This window comes from Myxine glutinosa, chromosome 6 (assembly GCF_964187855.1).
Source record: "Myxine glutinosa chromosome 6, kmMyxGlut1.1, whole genome shotgun sequence".
Taxonomy (NCBI): Eukaryota; Metazoa; Chordata; class Myxini; order Myxiniformes; family Myxinidae; genus Myxine; species Myxine glutinosa.
The window spans coordinates 161,483,943-161,501,530 of record NC_136266.1 but is presented as its reverse complement, the minus strand read 5'-3'; the positions used below and the strand labels follow the sequence as shown (position 1 = coordinate 161,501,530).

The 17,588-nt window shown below is 45.3% G+C and overlaps 1 protein-coding gene across 3 annotated transcripts in view; it reads right to left on the bottom strand.

Moving 5' to 3' along the window:
* The window catches only part of AGRN (agrin), a 185,352-nt gene that overhangs the window by 42,951 nt on the left and 124,813 nt on the right, over nucleotides 1-17,588 (bottom strand). For all 3 annotated transcript variants that reach the window (XM_068118853.2, XM_068118854.2, XM_068118855.2), the window contains 5 exons: nucleotides 16,852-17,067; nucleotides 16,377-16,639; nucleotides 15,458-15,592; nucleotides 10,751-10,850; nucleotides 8,703-8,867 (listed from right to left, as the gene is read on the bottom strand). In XM_068118853.2, coding sequence (XP_067974954.2) covers nucleotides 8,703-8,867; nucleotides 10,751-10,850; nucleotides 15,458-15,592; nucleotides 16,377-16,639; nucleotides 16,852-17,067 — 879 coding nt within the window. The remainder of the gene's footprint in view (nucleotides 1-8,702; nucleotides 8,868-10,750; nucleotides 10,851-15,457; nucleotides 15,593-16,376; nucleotides 16,640-16,851; nucleotides 17,068-17,588) is intronic.

Here is a 17,588-nt window from a genome sequence, read left to right as displayed (position 1 = left end):
GACCCGAGGATGTGCCTTTTCAAGGTTTTAAATTAATCGGACAAGTACTTACCGAGCTATGGCGATTTAGCCGTTCGCCGTTCGCTTTGGCGTTGCGAATGGACCAAACCATTCATGTAAATAGAGGGGGGGGGGGGGGGTTCTGTGGTCGTTCGCTTTGGCTTTGCGAATGGACCAAACCATTCATGTAAATAGAGGGGGGGGTTCTGTGGTCGTTCGCTTTGGCTTTGCGAATGGACCAAACCATTCATGTAAATAGAGGGGGGGGGGGGGTTCTGTGGTCGTTGCGAATGGACCAAACCATTCACATCGAATCATCGAATCACATCGAATGGACCAAACCGTTCGCTTTGGACCAAACCATTGCATGTAAATAGAGGGGGGGGTTCTGTGGTCGTTGCGAATGGACCAAACCATTCATGTAAATAGAGGGGGGGGGGTTCTGTGGTCGTTACTGCCACGTGGTTTCAAAGTTTTTTTTTGTTGTTGTTGTTTGCACGCATGTTTTTTTGCACCCACGTACGGGCACGCCCTAGGATGTTTACACACACACACCCCTACACAAATTTTTTTTTTTTTTTTTTTTTGGCAAGGAACGGGCACCCACGTACGGGCACGTCCTAGCTTATATATAGTACGGGCATGCCCTAGTTTCCAACTAAATTGGGGATGCCCAGAGGTGAATGATGCTTTCAATGAACTCCGAGGCATGCCAAGTGAGGTCAGTGAAGGCTCAATGTTACTGCGAGAGCGATTTGTGGTGCTGATGTACGACCGAACCAGTGAGAGCACGGAAGTGAATGATGCCAGGAAACAGCTCTTCACACTGAAGTGTAGAACTCCAGAGAACATTCCTCCAACCCAGGCAACACTCAAGCAGCACATCAAGCGCACTTGCTACCAGGCCAACTGTTGTAACCAGGCATTGGTCATGGATCCAGAGATGCCAGACCCACCCGACTGGGGCTGGACAAAGGAGACAACTGGGTGGCAGCCTCTTTGGACCACTCTTCCTGAAGCATCAAAATCGTGCCATGAATTGATCGACTGTGGCTGCAAGAAAGGGTGCACTGGACGCTGCAAGTGTGCCAAAGCTGCATTCAAGTGCACTGCACTGTGCTTCTGTTCTGGAGACTGTTAGATTTAGATCATTACCAATTTTCATCATTGCACTTGATTTAATGTAAACTTTGGTGGACATACTTGGTTAACTACAGTTATTTTTTCAGAGGTTATTGCATCATTCCTTGCAGTGTAAACACTTTTTTTCATCATTTCTGGTCTTTGGGTGTTCTGTACCTATCCCTGTACCTGAAAAAATAAAGTTTTAAAAGTTCAAATGAACCTTTTCCAATAGCAGTTCGAACTGCAGTATCATAAAAATAAATATTTAACGTAATTTGACCTTGACCGTGACCTAAATGCATGTCCTTGAGTTCTGGCGATCTCAAAAGTATCACCAAATGAATGGGCATCCCCAATTTAGTTGGAAATGACACCTATAAGCGCGTTCGAACATTAGACCCGGTGGACTGGCGGCCATTTTGGATTTGACCTCTCATGGTCCTCAGAGGTCAAATCTGACTTCCCTCCACATCTGAAAATAAACCTTATGGTATATACTAACTATGCTAGAAATTTCATGCTTTTCTCAAAAAATGCACCATTTGTTAAAATATGAGAGCTTATCCGCTGTACTAGCAGGAAGATCTTGTGCGACCTGCAGGAATATTTGGGGGACAGAGCCCAGAGAGAGCTGGGGGAGCAAGGCCGGATAGGAGTCGGTAGAAGACAGAAAGACCACCAACCTGCCTGCGGTGAGTAAGTGAAAGGCCCTCGGAGATAGCTTCATTGCGGGAGATTCCAATGATTCTGAACGCTTTGGTTTCAACAGCGTGAAGACAAGCTAGGTGTGAGGCAGGAGCACCAGCCCAGAGGGCAGAGCAGTACTCCATTGAGCTGCGGATGAAAGCCTTGTATGTGGTGAGGAGCTCAGGTGTGCCAAGGAAGGACTTCGCACGATGGAGGATGCCCAGTCGGCGACTGGCTTTGGAGGCCACCTTGGAAATGTGGTTTTCCCAGGAAAGGTCATGGCAGATTGTGAGACCCAAAAGCTTGAGTGACAGAACTTCTTGGGGAGGATTATTCAGAAAGTGGATGGGAGGGTTGTCCAGGCGGTCTTTTCGGAGAGACATCGTAAGAGTGTGAGATTTGTCAGGATTGAAAGACATGTTCCACTTGTTTGCCCAGTCTGTGATATTGTCCAGGTCTGCAGAGAGTGAGGTGGCTGCAGACTGCCGATCTGAGGGATGAGGAATGGAGCGGCAGAGAGTGGAGTCAACAGCAAAGAGATAGAGAGGATTTTCAAGAGAGTCAGAGAGATCATTGATGAAGACCAGAAAAAGCACAGGGCCCAGAACACTGCCTTGGGGAACTCCAGCCTGAACAGGAAGAGGAGATGAGAGAAACCCATTCAGGGCCACACGTTGACTGCGACTAGAGAGGAAGTCTGCCAGCCATGCGTTTTGATTTCCATGGATACCAAAGGAGGAGAGTTTGGTGAGCAGAGCAGGGTGCAAGACCGTATCGAAGGCACGTGATATGTCAAGGGAGACAGCTCTAATTTCCTGTTTGGCATTGAGGACCTCCATCCATTGTTGAGACAGCAGAAGCAGCATGTCCAGAGTGGAGTGACCTGGTCTGAAACCAAATTGATGATCAGAGATGAAGCCATTGGAGAAGAGGAAAGATTTCATATCCGAAGCAATGATGGATTCCATGCCTTTGCTGATAATTGAGAGAAGGCTGATTGGTCTGTAGTTGCAAGGATCTGTTTTTGCACATTTTTGTGTAAATCGGTGATGTTGGCTGATTTCCAAGCAGATGACCTTGAGCAAAAGAGAGGGTGAAGAGAACAGAGAGAGGGAGTGAAAGAGCAGAAGAACAGGATTTTAGGACCCGTGGGCTGATGCCATCAGGTCCAGTTGCAGAATCAGAGTCGAGGGTTGACAGAAACTTTTCCACCTTGTTAGGAGGAAAGGACACGGAGTCCAGGAGCAGCTGGGTACGACTGGGTACGGTGGGTACAGAGAGGGATGGGTTTGGGACACAAGATTTAGAGGCAAACACAGAGTTGAGGCATTCAGCTTTTTCACGTGCGGAGTCAGCTGTGTAGCCGTTTGAGGTAAGGGAGGGGATGGAGGGGGAACAAACACCAGAAACAGATTTGACCAGACGCCACCAGGATTTGGAAGATGGAGACAGATAAGAGAGTTCGGTCTTGAGAACAGAGAGATATTGTGTCCTGGCTCTCCTGAGGGTGGACACACACTTGTTTCGGGCTTTGTGAAAGGAAATGAGATTTCCTTCCGTTGGATTTGCTTTCCAGGAGACGAACGCAAGTTGTTTCTGGGCAACAGCCTCACCACAAGATTCCGTGTACCATGGACGGGAGGAAGGGTATGACAACTGAAGACGAGATGGGATAAATCTGTGCATGAGAGAGATCAATTTACTTTGGAAGAATTCCCAGGATGAGTTGATGTCAGAGGCGGTAGAGATGGGAAACCAGTCCAGATGATTGATGGCTGCTTGAAGACCGTGCCAGTTGGCCTGAGTGAAATGCCAGACTCGTCGACGCTGAGGAGGCTCTCTGAGAATGGTCATAGAGATGTCCACTTTAACAAGCACATGATCAGATGAGCCGAATGGAGCAGAAGAAGAGCAGCAGACATTTTCAGGGAAGTTAGTCAAAACCAAGTCCAGAAGAGAAGATGCTCCGTTGACTGAGATCCGGATCAGGAAATTGACAGATTGTGTCAATCCCAGTGAGTCGTAGAAGTCCTTTGCTGAGGAGCCATGGCTGGTGAGAGAGGTACCCACACCCAGCCAACTGGCATGGTGACAATTGAAATCACCACATATGAGGGCTGAGTAGATAGAATTTGGTCCATATTATCAGACAGCGAGATGTAGATGGAGTCATCACTGTTTGGTGGACAGTACAACACACATATGAACAAAAGGTGGGAGCGAAGGGGAAGCCGTAGCCAGAGGTATTCCTGGGGGTGAGGTGGAGAGAGGGCAGTGCAGGGCGAGTGAGGAAGAGCGTTTTTGATAAAGATAGCAACCCCGCCTCCAGGACGAGGCTCAGGTCTATCATACCGGAGGAGGGAGTAAACCGGGAGAGATACTAAGGAATCAGAGACATCATGAAGGAGGAAAGTTTCTGTTAAGCAGATCACGTCTGGTTTGTCAGAAGCAACCTGCATGGAGAGATCAGTCAAGTTTGAGCGAAGGCCACGGATGTTTGAGGTCCATACTGTTAATGAAGAGGAAGGGGGAGCATCGGATACAGAACAGGGGGGGGGGGGGGAGGGGTAGGGTAAGAGGAGGAAGAGGTAGGTAGAGCTGTTGAAGGTGTGTCAGAGATTTCAGAATAGCTCGGAGAAAGGGAAAGATGGGGCAGACAAAAGGTTTGATGGTGATTGCGTGAGGCACAGTGAGGTGTTATTTGAGGAGGGGGAAGAGCGAGGCAGAAGGTTGGGGGAGGTGGAGGTGAGAGTTGGAAGGGGGAAGAAGCGGGGCGGATGCTTTGAGGAGGGGTGAGAGGGGGGAAATGGAGAAGAATTGAGGGTGGGGAGATTTGAAGGGGAGGGGCTAGGGGGGAGTTTAGGAGGGAAGGGACAAGGGGGGGGATTTGAAAGGGATGGGAGATGGGGAGGATTTGGAATGGAGGGGCAAGGGGGAAGATTTGAAAGGGATGGGTGATGGGGAAGATTTGGAGGGGAGGGGGAAGGGGGAAGATTTGAAAGAGATGGGTGATGGGGAAGATTTGGAGGGGAGGGGCAATGGGGGAGATTTGGAGGGGAGGGGTGATGGGAAGTTTTGGAGGGGAGGGGTGATGGGGAAGATTAGGAGGGGAGGGGTGAGATTGGATTTTAGAAAGTGTACGATTAATGGGAAACGAACATTTATTGCAAAATGAGTTTCTTGTGACCTTCGAGTCAAAAATACGTTAACCTGGTGTTACGTTTACCAAAAATACGTTAAAATACGTTAACCCGTTAAAAATACGTTAACCAAAAATACACCTGGTGATAGGGAACAGTTTGCAGTATACCTGCATATTCTTCCTCTTCAACATGATGCTTCATCACCAGATGGCATCTGTCTCCCAAAAACATTTCCTTCATAGGATATCCCGGATTTGCTTGCTTATCACGTTCCCTGGTTATTTCTTGCTTGACAAACCCAACGTTCAAGGTGTGCCAGGAGCTACCTGCCCCTTAGCCACTGGCCTCACCTAATCCTGATTGAATATTTCTCCATTTGTGTACTTGTCCACAGCACTATCTTTTGTCTATGTATATTGTCTCTGCCCTCCCAGTTGTGAGGTTGTGAGTCTGAGGCTTTCTCGGCTTATTCATTCGATTCTTCGATCCCAGCTCATTTTTCTGAATCTGTGCTGACTTAACCTGACACCATCCCACCTGGACTGGCATCAGTGCTTAAATCACTGGCATTGTTATTGTCGACATGTCTTTTTGTGATTATTCAGTCCTCACTCCATCTGTGAGATTCCCAATCCCCTCATGACTCTTACTCTCTGATAAAATCAATTCCATCCAACTTCCTCTCCAACCTTTCCAGCTCTTCTTCCGTTCCCCTTAGCTCCTAAGTTCATGTTCCACTGAAGGTGTCTCTCCGTCTGACAGTTTTCAGGGAAATGCCCAAGCGCTGCCATGTCTGGTGGTTGATCAGGCAGATCAGTCTGGTGTGCATCAGTCCATAACATCACTGTATTATCCTCTCTCCCATTTCTACCACTGAGCTTTTCTACACCCATTGAGACCCTGTCCCCATTTCACCTGTGAACTCCTCTCCGCATGCTCCGGTACATCTGTGCATTCCTCTTCTCCTGTTTCCCACTTCCACCAAACTTTGTTGACAATTTCCCCTCTGTTCATTTGCTCATACATGAGCCTCAACAGCTGCATTAACAAACCCATGAATTAGGAACATATGGGTGTGTCGGCTAGGTGAAGTTTTTGACATATTGCAAGCGCAGGGGAAATACGTATCCCCGTGCTCAAAAGCAGTTTACATTTTGAGAATTGACAATTGTTTGTGGCAGTTTACTGTAAATAATAAAGGAATTTGAATGGGATGGATTGAACCAGTTTTCATCCCAGAATAACGTAAACCAGGTTGAACTAGAAAGCGTCTGAAAATGCAATATCCGTCCGTGTCCATTTGTATTCAGACGTCTTCTTCTTCTTCTTCCGTATGCTCAAAATAATAAAAACAGTTTTTTAAAAAATACAAAATGAAAACTGATGATTTTATGCAGCCTTGACCTTTGACCTAAAAAACCAATTGGCTTCTACCTTTTGATTAGTGAACCAATCCTGTGACCCAATATGGGAATTATTTTGATTTCAGGTCAGTCGGGTGAAAATTGATTTTACACAACCTTGACCTTTGACCTTTTGATCTACAAAAACAATCAGCTTGTAGCTTTTGATTGTTGAACCAATTCAGTGACCCAATATGCAATTTATTAAATTTTCAGGTCAATTGGATAAAAATTAATTTTATGCAACCTTGACCTTTGACCTTTGATCTGACAAAAAAACAAACAATCAGCTTATAGCTTGATTGTTGAACCAATTCATTGACCCAATATGCAAATTCTTAAAATTTCAGATCAGATGAAAATTGACGATTTTATGTGATACTGACCTTTTCACCTTTTTTGTCAAAATTATTAATTTGTCTTCTCCATATTATCATAATAAAGTTTATTTTGAAAATTTGATGACAAAACTCAAATGGTAAAAAAAGTTACGGCCCAGACACACACACACGCACACACACACACACACACACACACACACACACACACACCACACAAAGCCCATGTCCTGCTGCGCACGGGACGGGGTAATGAACCTATATCGTACAATGCGGCGTAGGGGAGCAAAAATACATGAAGAAAAGAACACGCAATGGCAGTCAAAGACAATGTCACGTACAAAATAGATTCCTACACCGCTGCCATCCCTAAATAAAGTGAAAAAGTAACGGGCACAAGAGAAAAAAATTATTTAAATCAATAATTCAGTAAAGCCATCCAGTTATTCTACTGTAAGCGGCATCATTCTCCTCTCTTGGATTCATGTCCAGGGCTTTCTTGTTTCTGTTTCATATATCTGAATGATCTTTAGCACAAAACACAGAAAGACGAGACCTTTTCGAAGCAGGTTTTTTGGAAAATGTCATGAAGATTGGGAAAGCTGTTCCAAAGTGAAATGTATGGCTGAGCGAAAGGTCAGCAAAGAAGCTAAATGAGCGAGGAAATGCAATGCCATTTGTTCTGCCAAGGTAAAACCAAGTACACCCCGAAAGCTCAACTACCATCACCTTCCATTTGTTTTTAGCTTCGAACAACGTACCATGTTTCACATTCTTCATTTGATCTATTTAACTAACTGTAGGGCCTGTTGGTCAATCAGACCAAAATTTTAATTGGTCTTCATGGCCTTGTAGAATACCTGCCTGCTGCACTGCTTGAGCATCAACTTACCTTTCACCAAAAACAGAGGTCCTTGGGCCAGGATGTGGTGGGGATTATACATTCCTTATTATTATTACGAAATTATGCTAATATTATTATTGTTACTCCCGCCAGGGAGTAACGCATTCGATCGTGTCCGTCCGTGTGTGTGTTCGTGTGTTCGTGAACAAGATATCTGGAAAAGTTCTGCGGATTTGGATGAAAGTTGGTGGGATGATTGCCCTTGGGATAAGGAAGAATTGATTAGTTTTTGGTGAAGCTCAGGATATTATTCCGGATCCAGGGAAAAAAATTGGGAATTTTTTTCTGTTTTACTGCATTAAAGCTTTTATTCTTATTCTTAAATGATGTTTTTCTCCTCTAATTCCGAGATATATCAAAATAAATTATCTGACAGTTAGGGCTTACTTTCTTTTTAATTTATTGTTTTGGGGAGAGGGGATGTTAAACAAAACGTATTATTCCAACTAAACCCTCGGCGGGAGTATGCGCTCTACTGAGTGGCGTTCTGGTTGTTAATATTATTAGTATTATTCAATTTATGCCTTCCTACAATGTTATCATTATTTTTGTTATTTATTTTTTAATTGCAATGCCATGCCATGGAAGGACATATTAAGCTGCTCTATACACCTTGACATGGTGTGCGTTTAAAACATAGAAATTCTTCCAGATTATTTGGAGTTAGTTGGCCTATTCAACTCAGGAGATCAAGGCGATCATTTCGGTGTATCACATTCCACATCAGAAAGCTTCAGTAGAACACCAGTAAAAACAAGCCTCACACACACACACACACACACACACACACACACACACACACACACACACACACACACACACACACACACACACACACACACACACACACACACACACACACCTCATCCATTTATAGTAGAAGAAAGGTTTATTTCAGCATTCTAACTTTTATCCTAGCCTTTGATCTAATTTACCAAAGCAAGTCTCACATAGAGCTCGTTTTGAAGCTATCCATGGTGCATGAATTATAAAATCGTTTATCCATATCTAATCAATGCATTTGGCATTTCCCCACCTGTATACACATTGTAATCTGATATCCCTTAAAGGTATCGCTGTGTCTGCTGTCTCGTCTGCTTACCGGAGCACAGCAGTGCCCTTGCCGAGGTTGTAGCGAAATTCCAGGTACCCAAACGCCAAGGCAAGTGAAATGAAGTCCCCTCGACCACTCGACTTCTGCCCATTGTAAAATACAAGGCCATTGGGTCGCCGCGAGAAGAACACCACTTCAATGGTGAGGTGGTTTCTGCATTCACAAAAACGGATCGTTGTAAGTATAGTCTCAACATCCAGCTGAAAGTCGTCTCGGATTCTCAACAGCTTGATCTCTCAAAACTGTTCAAACCATTCTTGAAATGTTAAAGTGGTGCGTTGTGCTTTCAAGTGAGGTCCATGGATTTCTGGGATACATGATATAAGCTCCAATAAATAGAAATGCATGTTAGGAAGAGTAAAAAGTATCTGCGATGAACAGGAGATAGTTATTTCACTTAGAGGTAATTTACAAATTATATACACAAAGAAAGAGGGAGTGAGGAAGGGAATGAAAAGTGCAATGATATATAGGTGAAAGAATCACACTAAAATACACAATTTGGTGTCTGTCTGTCTGACTGATTTTTTGACCACGATACATTCAGTCGTAACTTATCCAATTGCATTATTTTTTTCCCCCACCAATTTATCCCTCGATTATGCTTAAGAAATTCATCTTGATCGGATGAAGTTTTGTACTTGTTGAATTATGACATCATAATGGAGGCACCTATGACATCATCATTAACAGATGTTATTCCACATGTAAGAGTTCTTTACAATGAGCCATGTCTCAATTTTTTCTATGTAGTGCTTTCGGAGATGGAGGTGCAAATGTTTTCGGTTTTTCCAAGATGGCGGCCGAACCACGTGACCGATGACTTCATCATTATATTTTTTCTCCACCAATTTATCCCTAGATTATGCTCAAGAAATTCCATCTTGATCGGATTAAGTTTTGTACTTGTCTAATTATGACATCATAATGGAGGCACCTATGACATCATCATTAACAGATGTTATTCCACATGTAGAGTTCTTTACAATGAGCCATGTCTCAATTTTTTTCTATGCATTGCTTTCTGAGAAAAAGAGGTGCAACGTTTTTCGGTTTTTCCAAGATGGCGGCCAAACCACGTGACCTATGACGTCATAATTATCACTAAAAATTATACAGGTGGAGTTGCACGTATGGTGAAAATTTGCTTTCAATCGGACCAACGGTTGCAGAGAAAATCATATTTATTCTGTGCGGACAAACAAACAGACAGACAAACAAACAATCAAACAAAGACAAACAGACAAACAAACAGACTCAAATGTAATACCTTCTCCTCAGGTGAAGGTAACAACAACATTCAATTAATCGGTATAATATTAATGTTATTACTAAATAATATTAATACGAATAATATCCCCCCTCCCCTGAAGAGTTTTTCCTCCTTGAACAAACGCTCCTGTGTTAAACATGTATAAATAGCTAATCGTGCCGTGTCATAGAAAACCCCTTACCGGAAAGTAAAAAATATTATAAACCACAAACACGTATGATTACCTTTTGAAACAGTCACTAATGCTATTTAACACTAAACTGAAAGGGAGGAAACCCGGGGTGTTTTCAGTTACCAAGCAGCTAGCTAGCGCTTGCCAAGCCAGCCATTCCTTATCAACAGTTTTGAATGGAGTGCTTGTTTTAATGCTTTAGCCATTTGGTGGGCTCTCCACAATAAACTTGGTAACTGGACACACCCCTGATGTTCTTGAGGCCCGACCCTAGATCTACTTGAATCTACATACCCCAGAGAGGAATGACCGTTACTGCCACTCCTGTAGGGAATGGGTGTACTAGTACATTTAAACATGAATTGTGATGAAGAGTAGAACATTTCTACTTCAATGTTTGTCAAGAACAGCAAAAGGGCATCAGAAACACAACTAAAGAAAAATGAAGAGCCTAAAAGAAAACGGCCGAACACTTCAAATAAATTTAATGGATGAAAATGGCCTTGGATTTTACCTATCCATGTTCAAGTCATCATAAATCGAAGTGTACTTGAGAATGCGTAATTTGTAATATTACAAACGCTGACTCACTTAGCATTGTGCGCCAACTGCTTAAGGCTCCGAGTCTCAATGTACGAGGTGAGACCATTGAAGGCTGGGATGAAGACGGTATCAGAAACATCCGCCATTTCTGAGGAAGTGGAGAGATAAAAAGGCAAATGGCTCACTTTCCAGGAAATATTTTGATCAAATACTTGACTTCCCGATGAGTCCCTCAAAAGCTTGGGTCTTTCACTCAGTGAGTGATGAATGGATGGTATAGGGTCTCCCCGCAAGGGTAATAATACACTTTCACATACAAGGAACTTCAACACCGGATGAGGCCACTCGGCCCATCAAAGCTTGTGCTAGTATTGTCAAGGTGTGGTTGTTTTATGGGTAGTGAGAGTACAGTGAGTGGATATCTTTAATACGGAGTTTGATTGGTATCTGAAAAAAGTGGAAATGGGTAGGGGGTAGTACCATGTCACCCCGCCGTTACGGCATTGGTGTTCAATTCTTGTGAACCCGCTTGTGGCTATACAGTCCGAGTGCCGATTTGCATCGGCGTCCACAAGTTGGACAAACCCATTTAGAGTCGGCAGGCACCGGTTGCCGCTCGCGTTCCTTATGCCTAGGTCACACATAGGCGGATATTTTGGCGACTACCGGCGACTGCCGGCGATCAAGATTTTTCGGCGACTACTGGTGATGTCGGGTGGTAATGTGACAGACCATCAATATCAGGCGGCAGTATGGCGACTGCAGGCGGCCACATTGCGCCTGAATTGCGACGACGCCCCGAGTGGGATGGCGACTGTTGAAGATCGATGACGACTGCATTGCGGATGCACGGCGGCAGCGTGGCGACAGTCTGGCGGCTAGATTACGACCGATGGCGGATCGCGGCGACTGCATTGGGGCCGGGTGGCGGTTTACTCCGACGTCCGCAAGACTGCAATAAGACCGCCGGCGATTGGAGACGATTCACACAACTTTTTAAATCTTTATCTCTCTATTTTACATTTCACTTTATTCATTTCAATGATGTATGACATGAAGCATAAAGATGTTTGATGTACAATAAGAAAGTTAATAAAGATGTATCATTGTAATGTAATAATCAAACTTTTCTGCAGGGAGAGAGAATGGAAATAAAGTCCAACAAATTATTTCCACTGGTCCCAAGTCCCATAAATAAAGTTTCCAAAGGACCAAAGTCCCAAAAATAAAGTTCCCAAAAGTCCCAAGTCCAAACAATAAAGCCATATCCTTGTCGGCACCACAGGACCTCACTCCACGGAGACCCTCACACCATCCTGTCTTGCCATGGAATCATGGTATGTCGTAATGCAGTCGCCAGGCAGTCGTAACTCGGCCGCCACTAGTCCTACTGCTGTCGTCGTCAGTCTCCCATAGCCGCAGGGGAGACGTGGCAGTTCTTCTGTAGTCGATATGCAGCCGCAACAGTGTCGGCCCGTAGTCGGGAAGATGCCGCAGGAAGGCCGTATGGCATTCGCATCTCTGCCGTGCTAGCTGGTGGGACGATTGCGGAAGACTATGAGCGACTGGGTTGCGGCCGCTTTACGCTCTTATTTATGGATACCGATGACAGCATGGCGGTTCCATCACGACAGCATGGCGGATTTTTTTCCATTGCGACTGAGCGCGCCGTTTTTAAACATTTTAAAAACTTTTTGGCCCCTTTGCGACTCTTGCCGACTGCAGGCGACCTGGGGAGGATAACCACGACTACAGGCGACCGTCCATTACGGTTTCATTACGATTGTCGGCGGATGGTGGCGATTTCTTCAGTCGCCAGTAGTCGCCGACAAATCCGCCTATGTGTGACCTAGGCATTACGTTTTCTGCGGGCTTCTTTGGCGGCATCTATACGACCCTTTTCCGCGGAGTCGCATCGCGTATGGATCAAGCTACGCCATTTCGGTCGATCACTGGACAGAGCTTGTAAATTGTCGAGCGGGATGTCACATTCTTTCAAATGTGCACGCAGTGTATCCTTGAAACGCAGTTTGGGCCGGCCCACTGATCTTTCTCCTTCGTGCAGTTCTCCCATAAATATAAAACGTGGGATCCTGTCTGCGTCCATCCTCATCACATGGCCGACCCAACGGAGCTGGGCCTTTTGCAGGGTGCATGTGATGGATTGCATTTCAGCTCGCTCGAGTACTTCCGTATCCGGCACGAGATCGGACCAATGGATGCCTAGAATTCGTCGTAGGCAACGGGAGTGAAAGCCATTCAGTCTGTGAAGGTGGCATGCATAGCAATTCCAAGATTCGGCTCCGTACAGGAGAGAGGGGATGACAACTGCTTTGTACACGGCAAATTTTGTGTTCACTTTGAGCCTACGTTATTTCCAGACTCTGCTATGGAGTCGGGTAAACGAAACACTCGCATTGCGGATTCTTTGGTCGATTTTCTTGTCCATGGTTGCGGTATTTGATGAGCATGTGCCCAGGTACGTGAATTCTTTTGAGACTGACAATACGTGATCCCCGATCGTAATTGCTGGTTCAACGTACGGGCTTCCCGGCGCTGGTTGATACAAAACCACGGTCTTTTGCAAACTGATAACCAGACCAAACGCCTCCATGGCCTCAGCAAAACGGTCAACGATACGCTGCATTTCCTCTTGTGTGTGGGCAATCAAGGCTGTATCATCGGCAAACAGCAGGTCACGTATTACCATGGTCTTGGTCTTTGTGTAGGCTTTTAGACGTCGGAGGTTGTAGAGGTTTCCGTCAGCACGAGAACGGACGTGTACGCCAGGCTCCAGATCATTTGAGGCATGCTCGATAGCTGCCGCTAGATAGACCCCACACATGGTTGGCGCAAGCACACAGCCTTGTTTTACTCCAGTCGTAATGCTGAATACGTCTGTCTCATCCCCATCTACTGCCACTTTGCCTCTCATTTTGTCGTGAAAACTCCGCAGCAACTTGATGAAGTGGTCTGGACATCCATAGCGAGCAAGAAGTTTCCAGAGTGCGTCTCTGTTCACCGTGTCGAAGGCCTTCGTCAGGTCGACAAAGACCATGTACAAATCCTGGTTTTGTTCCATTACTTTTTCCTGGATTTGCCTCACTGTGAACACCATATGTCAATTGTGCTCCTATTTGAACGGAAACATGACTATGATTCCGGAAGCGTTGCCTCACTGATATTGTCCACCAGTCGATTGAGCAGCAGTTTCGCGAAGACTTTGCCTGTTATGCTCAACAACGAGATTCCGCGGTGGTTTCCACAATCTGAGCGATCGCCCTTTCCTTTGAACAAAGTGATTAATTTTGTGTCACACCATTCTTGAGGAACATCCCCGGCCTCCCAAATTTCATTGAACAACACCGACAACGCTGTAACCATATCGTGGCCTCCATACTTCAACAGCTCGATCGGAATACCGTCCGAACCAGGGGCTTTTCCACATTTGACCTGTTTCACAGCTTTTGCGATTTCGTCTGGTGTTGGTGGATGTGCCAGGTGGTTCTGAATTGGACGCTGATCGATTTCGTTGATCACCGAATCATGAACTATCGATGATCTGTTCAGAAGGTCGGAGAAGTGGCTTCGCCAGCGTGCGAGGATTAGCGATTTGTCAGTAAGTAGTTCACCGTCCAGTGTCTTCATCGGGAAAGTACCGTTTCATTTGGGTCCGTAAACCATTTTCAGACCGGAGAAAAAGTTGTGCTTCTCCTTTCGCTCTGCGTAGCCTTGGATCTCGTTTGCTTTCTTGGCCCACCAAATATCTTTCAGCTTACGGATACATTTGGTTGCATCACTACGAAAAGTTCGGAACTGCTGTCTATCAGCGCGACTGCCGGTCGACAGTGCTTTCTGGTGGGCAGCGTTTTTCGTGCCCAGGAGCTCACGTAACGATTCATTAGATTCGTCAAACCAGTCATTGCGTGTCCTCGTTTTTGATGGAATTGTGTCGGCCGCAGCCTTCAGGACAGCCTGCTTGAAACTTGACCATGACGAGTCTACCATTTGAGACATTTCAGTTGAGACTTTATATACATACTCAACGCGGAGAGATTCGCTTATCACCAGTTGACGCACATCAATTCTCGGCTGACGCTTTTGACCAGCAGAACGATGTTGCCGAGCGATTCGAAGCCGTAACTTGCTCCGAACCAGCAGGCTCCACGCATAACGCGTGTTAACTTGGTGTACCGCAGATGCTTTTTGCGTACGATCACATAGTCGATCATGTGGGAGTGTTTTGACCGAGGATGCTTCCAAGTTCCTATGTACTTGTCGGGTTGCTGAAACATGGTGTTCGTGATTGCCAGTCCAAATTTTGCACATGTTTCGAGAAGGAGGTTGCCATTCGTAGGGGGTGGTAGTTAGCAAGATATTGGCAGGATAGTGCAAGCTTGATGGGCCAAATGGCCTGCACCTGCATTGGATTTCCGAGTAAATCCTTGTACGGTTGACACACATAATTTTGTCTGGAGAGACATCCCATACATGCTCAACCATCCTCATTTTGTTCTGTCAGCTAGAGGGAATCTTCTTCTTTCGTATGCAGCACAAGGCTGCGCGGTAGCATCATTGGTTTATGTCACGGTTGTGCTGCTGATGCATTGGCCTTTGCTGATTTGGGCAGGAATTTGGTGGAATTTTAGGAGTGTGCATATCTCTAGGGCATCCTGCCGGCCCAGCCAGAAAGGAATCAATTACACTTACTTTATGAGTGAGAAAACCCCTAAGTTTAAATTTTATTCCACAAACCTCTTTCGCAGTAAGTTCCTTCTCGACCAAAAGGACACTCACAACGAAATCCTCCATTAGTCTGTCGTAGGCAGTGTGATAAGTTGTGGCAAGGGCTCGGCTGGCAAGGGTTGGCAACGTCAGCACATGTTGGCCCTGGTACAGACATACATGGACACAATTGTGGGGGAAATGCACATTACAGTAGTCATAGTTACCATTGAATCACAATCAGAGTTGCTGTTTGAGTACTGATGACACCAAAAAAAACCCAAAGGATGTGTGTGTGTGTGTGTGTGTGTGTGTGTGTGTGTGTGTGTGTGTGTGTGTGTGTGTGTGTGTGTGTGTGTGTGTGTGTGTGTGTGTGTGTGTGTGTGTGTCTATGTGATATGTTAGCTATCTTTACAGGTTTGTCGACATTCCCATGTTAGATATGTTCTGGTACACTTCCAGATGTGCTGGATGCTTGGGTGCTTATCTATATATCATGTGTGCTTGTGTTGTGAGTATTGACAGTTATTACCCAAATAAAAAGATTTGCAATAATAAATTCAACCAGAATTGTGAATGTAATGAACCAACTGAAAAACCTTATGTTTGGAGAATAGGAAATTTCATTTGTATGCATTGGACCAGGAGACAGTAACGAGTTAGGCCCGCAGGTGTACACCATCTTATGAAAGCTGCGGTTGTGCTGTCGATGCATTTGGCCCCTGTAAGTTATGGCGCCAGTTTGTAAAATCTTCAGGGTGCCGGCGGCAAATCAGCCACTCTTCTTTGGAAGACGATTCGATTCTCAACATCCACCGGCTAATGCTAGCGGACGGGACTCCCGCTTTAACGTCCAAAGCGTCCATCGCTTGTCATCGATTGTCTTGTCATTCATAAAACAGGCACATATGTAGTTCTACTTCAGTGGAAATGTACACAGAAAACCAACCTGAATATCCAACAGGGCAGCTGCAGCGGAAGCTGTCAGCCTCCAGCACCTGGCAGAATCCCCCATGTTGGCAGGGCCTGGGCCTGCACGGGTCTGCCTGGCATTCGCCCACACATGCTCCGTAAAGTGGGACTCTTCTGCTCGTGGAAAGCGACCTGGTTCCTTCATCCGGGGGCCAGCTCAGACTGAACACAACTCCATTGAGACTTAGATAGTTGATGCATCCCATGAGGCCCTTGGCAGCTGTTGTTTGCTCAACTACCCTGAAAGACATCGAATAGCAGGGTGAAATGATGTCCAACTACATGAACAGAGTATTTCTGGGAGTGAGACAGAGATAAAAGTACGTTCAGGAAGTTTTGCAGAATTTGTTTTACCAAAATGTTTTGCTAATTGTAGCTTTAACATAAATTTGGTGAAGAAGTCAAACTTAGTACACAAGGAAAATGGTCACCGAAGATACAACAAAGCAGACCTGGGCATGAGGTCCGAGGAACTCCCTCCAAGGAAGACATCAGTATCCAGGTTGAGGCCATTGAGGGGACCTGGGCTGGAAGCGCTCACAGCCGGTTCTTTGTCAACTGAGAGCGATGCCTCATGCCGACTCCGTTCGACCCACACCTGGTGCCATGTACCAGGTTTTACTTCTCTCTTACTCGTGAGAACGGCTTGGCCAGAACCCGCGTCAAACCTGCAAATGGACTCACGTTTACATACGAGGCCAAGTTTCTTCAAGGAGTGTTCCTTTGTTTTCCATTTTTCCAAAAGTTATTTTGCCATTTCTTATTCAACTAGGGCATGCCCGTACTATATATATATCTAAAATTATATCCCCCCCCCCCTCTATTTACATGAAATGGTTTGGTCCAAAGCGAACGGCTTGCGAGTACGGTGACAATCCCCCCCCCCCCTCTATTTACATGAAATGGTTTGGTCCAAAGCGAACGGCTTGCGAGTACGGTGTGATTTCACATATTAGTTTTTGAACAAACCAAATCGAATGCCTGAGCAGGAATGTCCTGCTGAAGTTTTTTTTTTCCAGCACCAAAACATCTTTGCAAATGGAGAAGACAAAACAATATTTGTACTTTACAGTGGTTATCTTCAGAATAAGCGAAATGATTGAAGAAACTTGAATTCTGATATTACTCCTGATACCTGAACCTGATATTATGAACCTGATATGATGATATTATATGATATGATGAACCT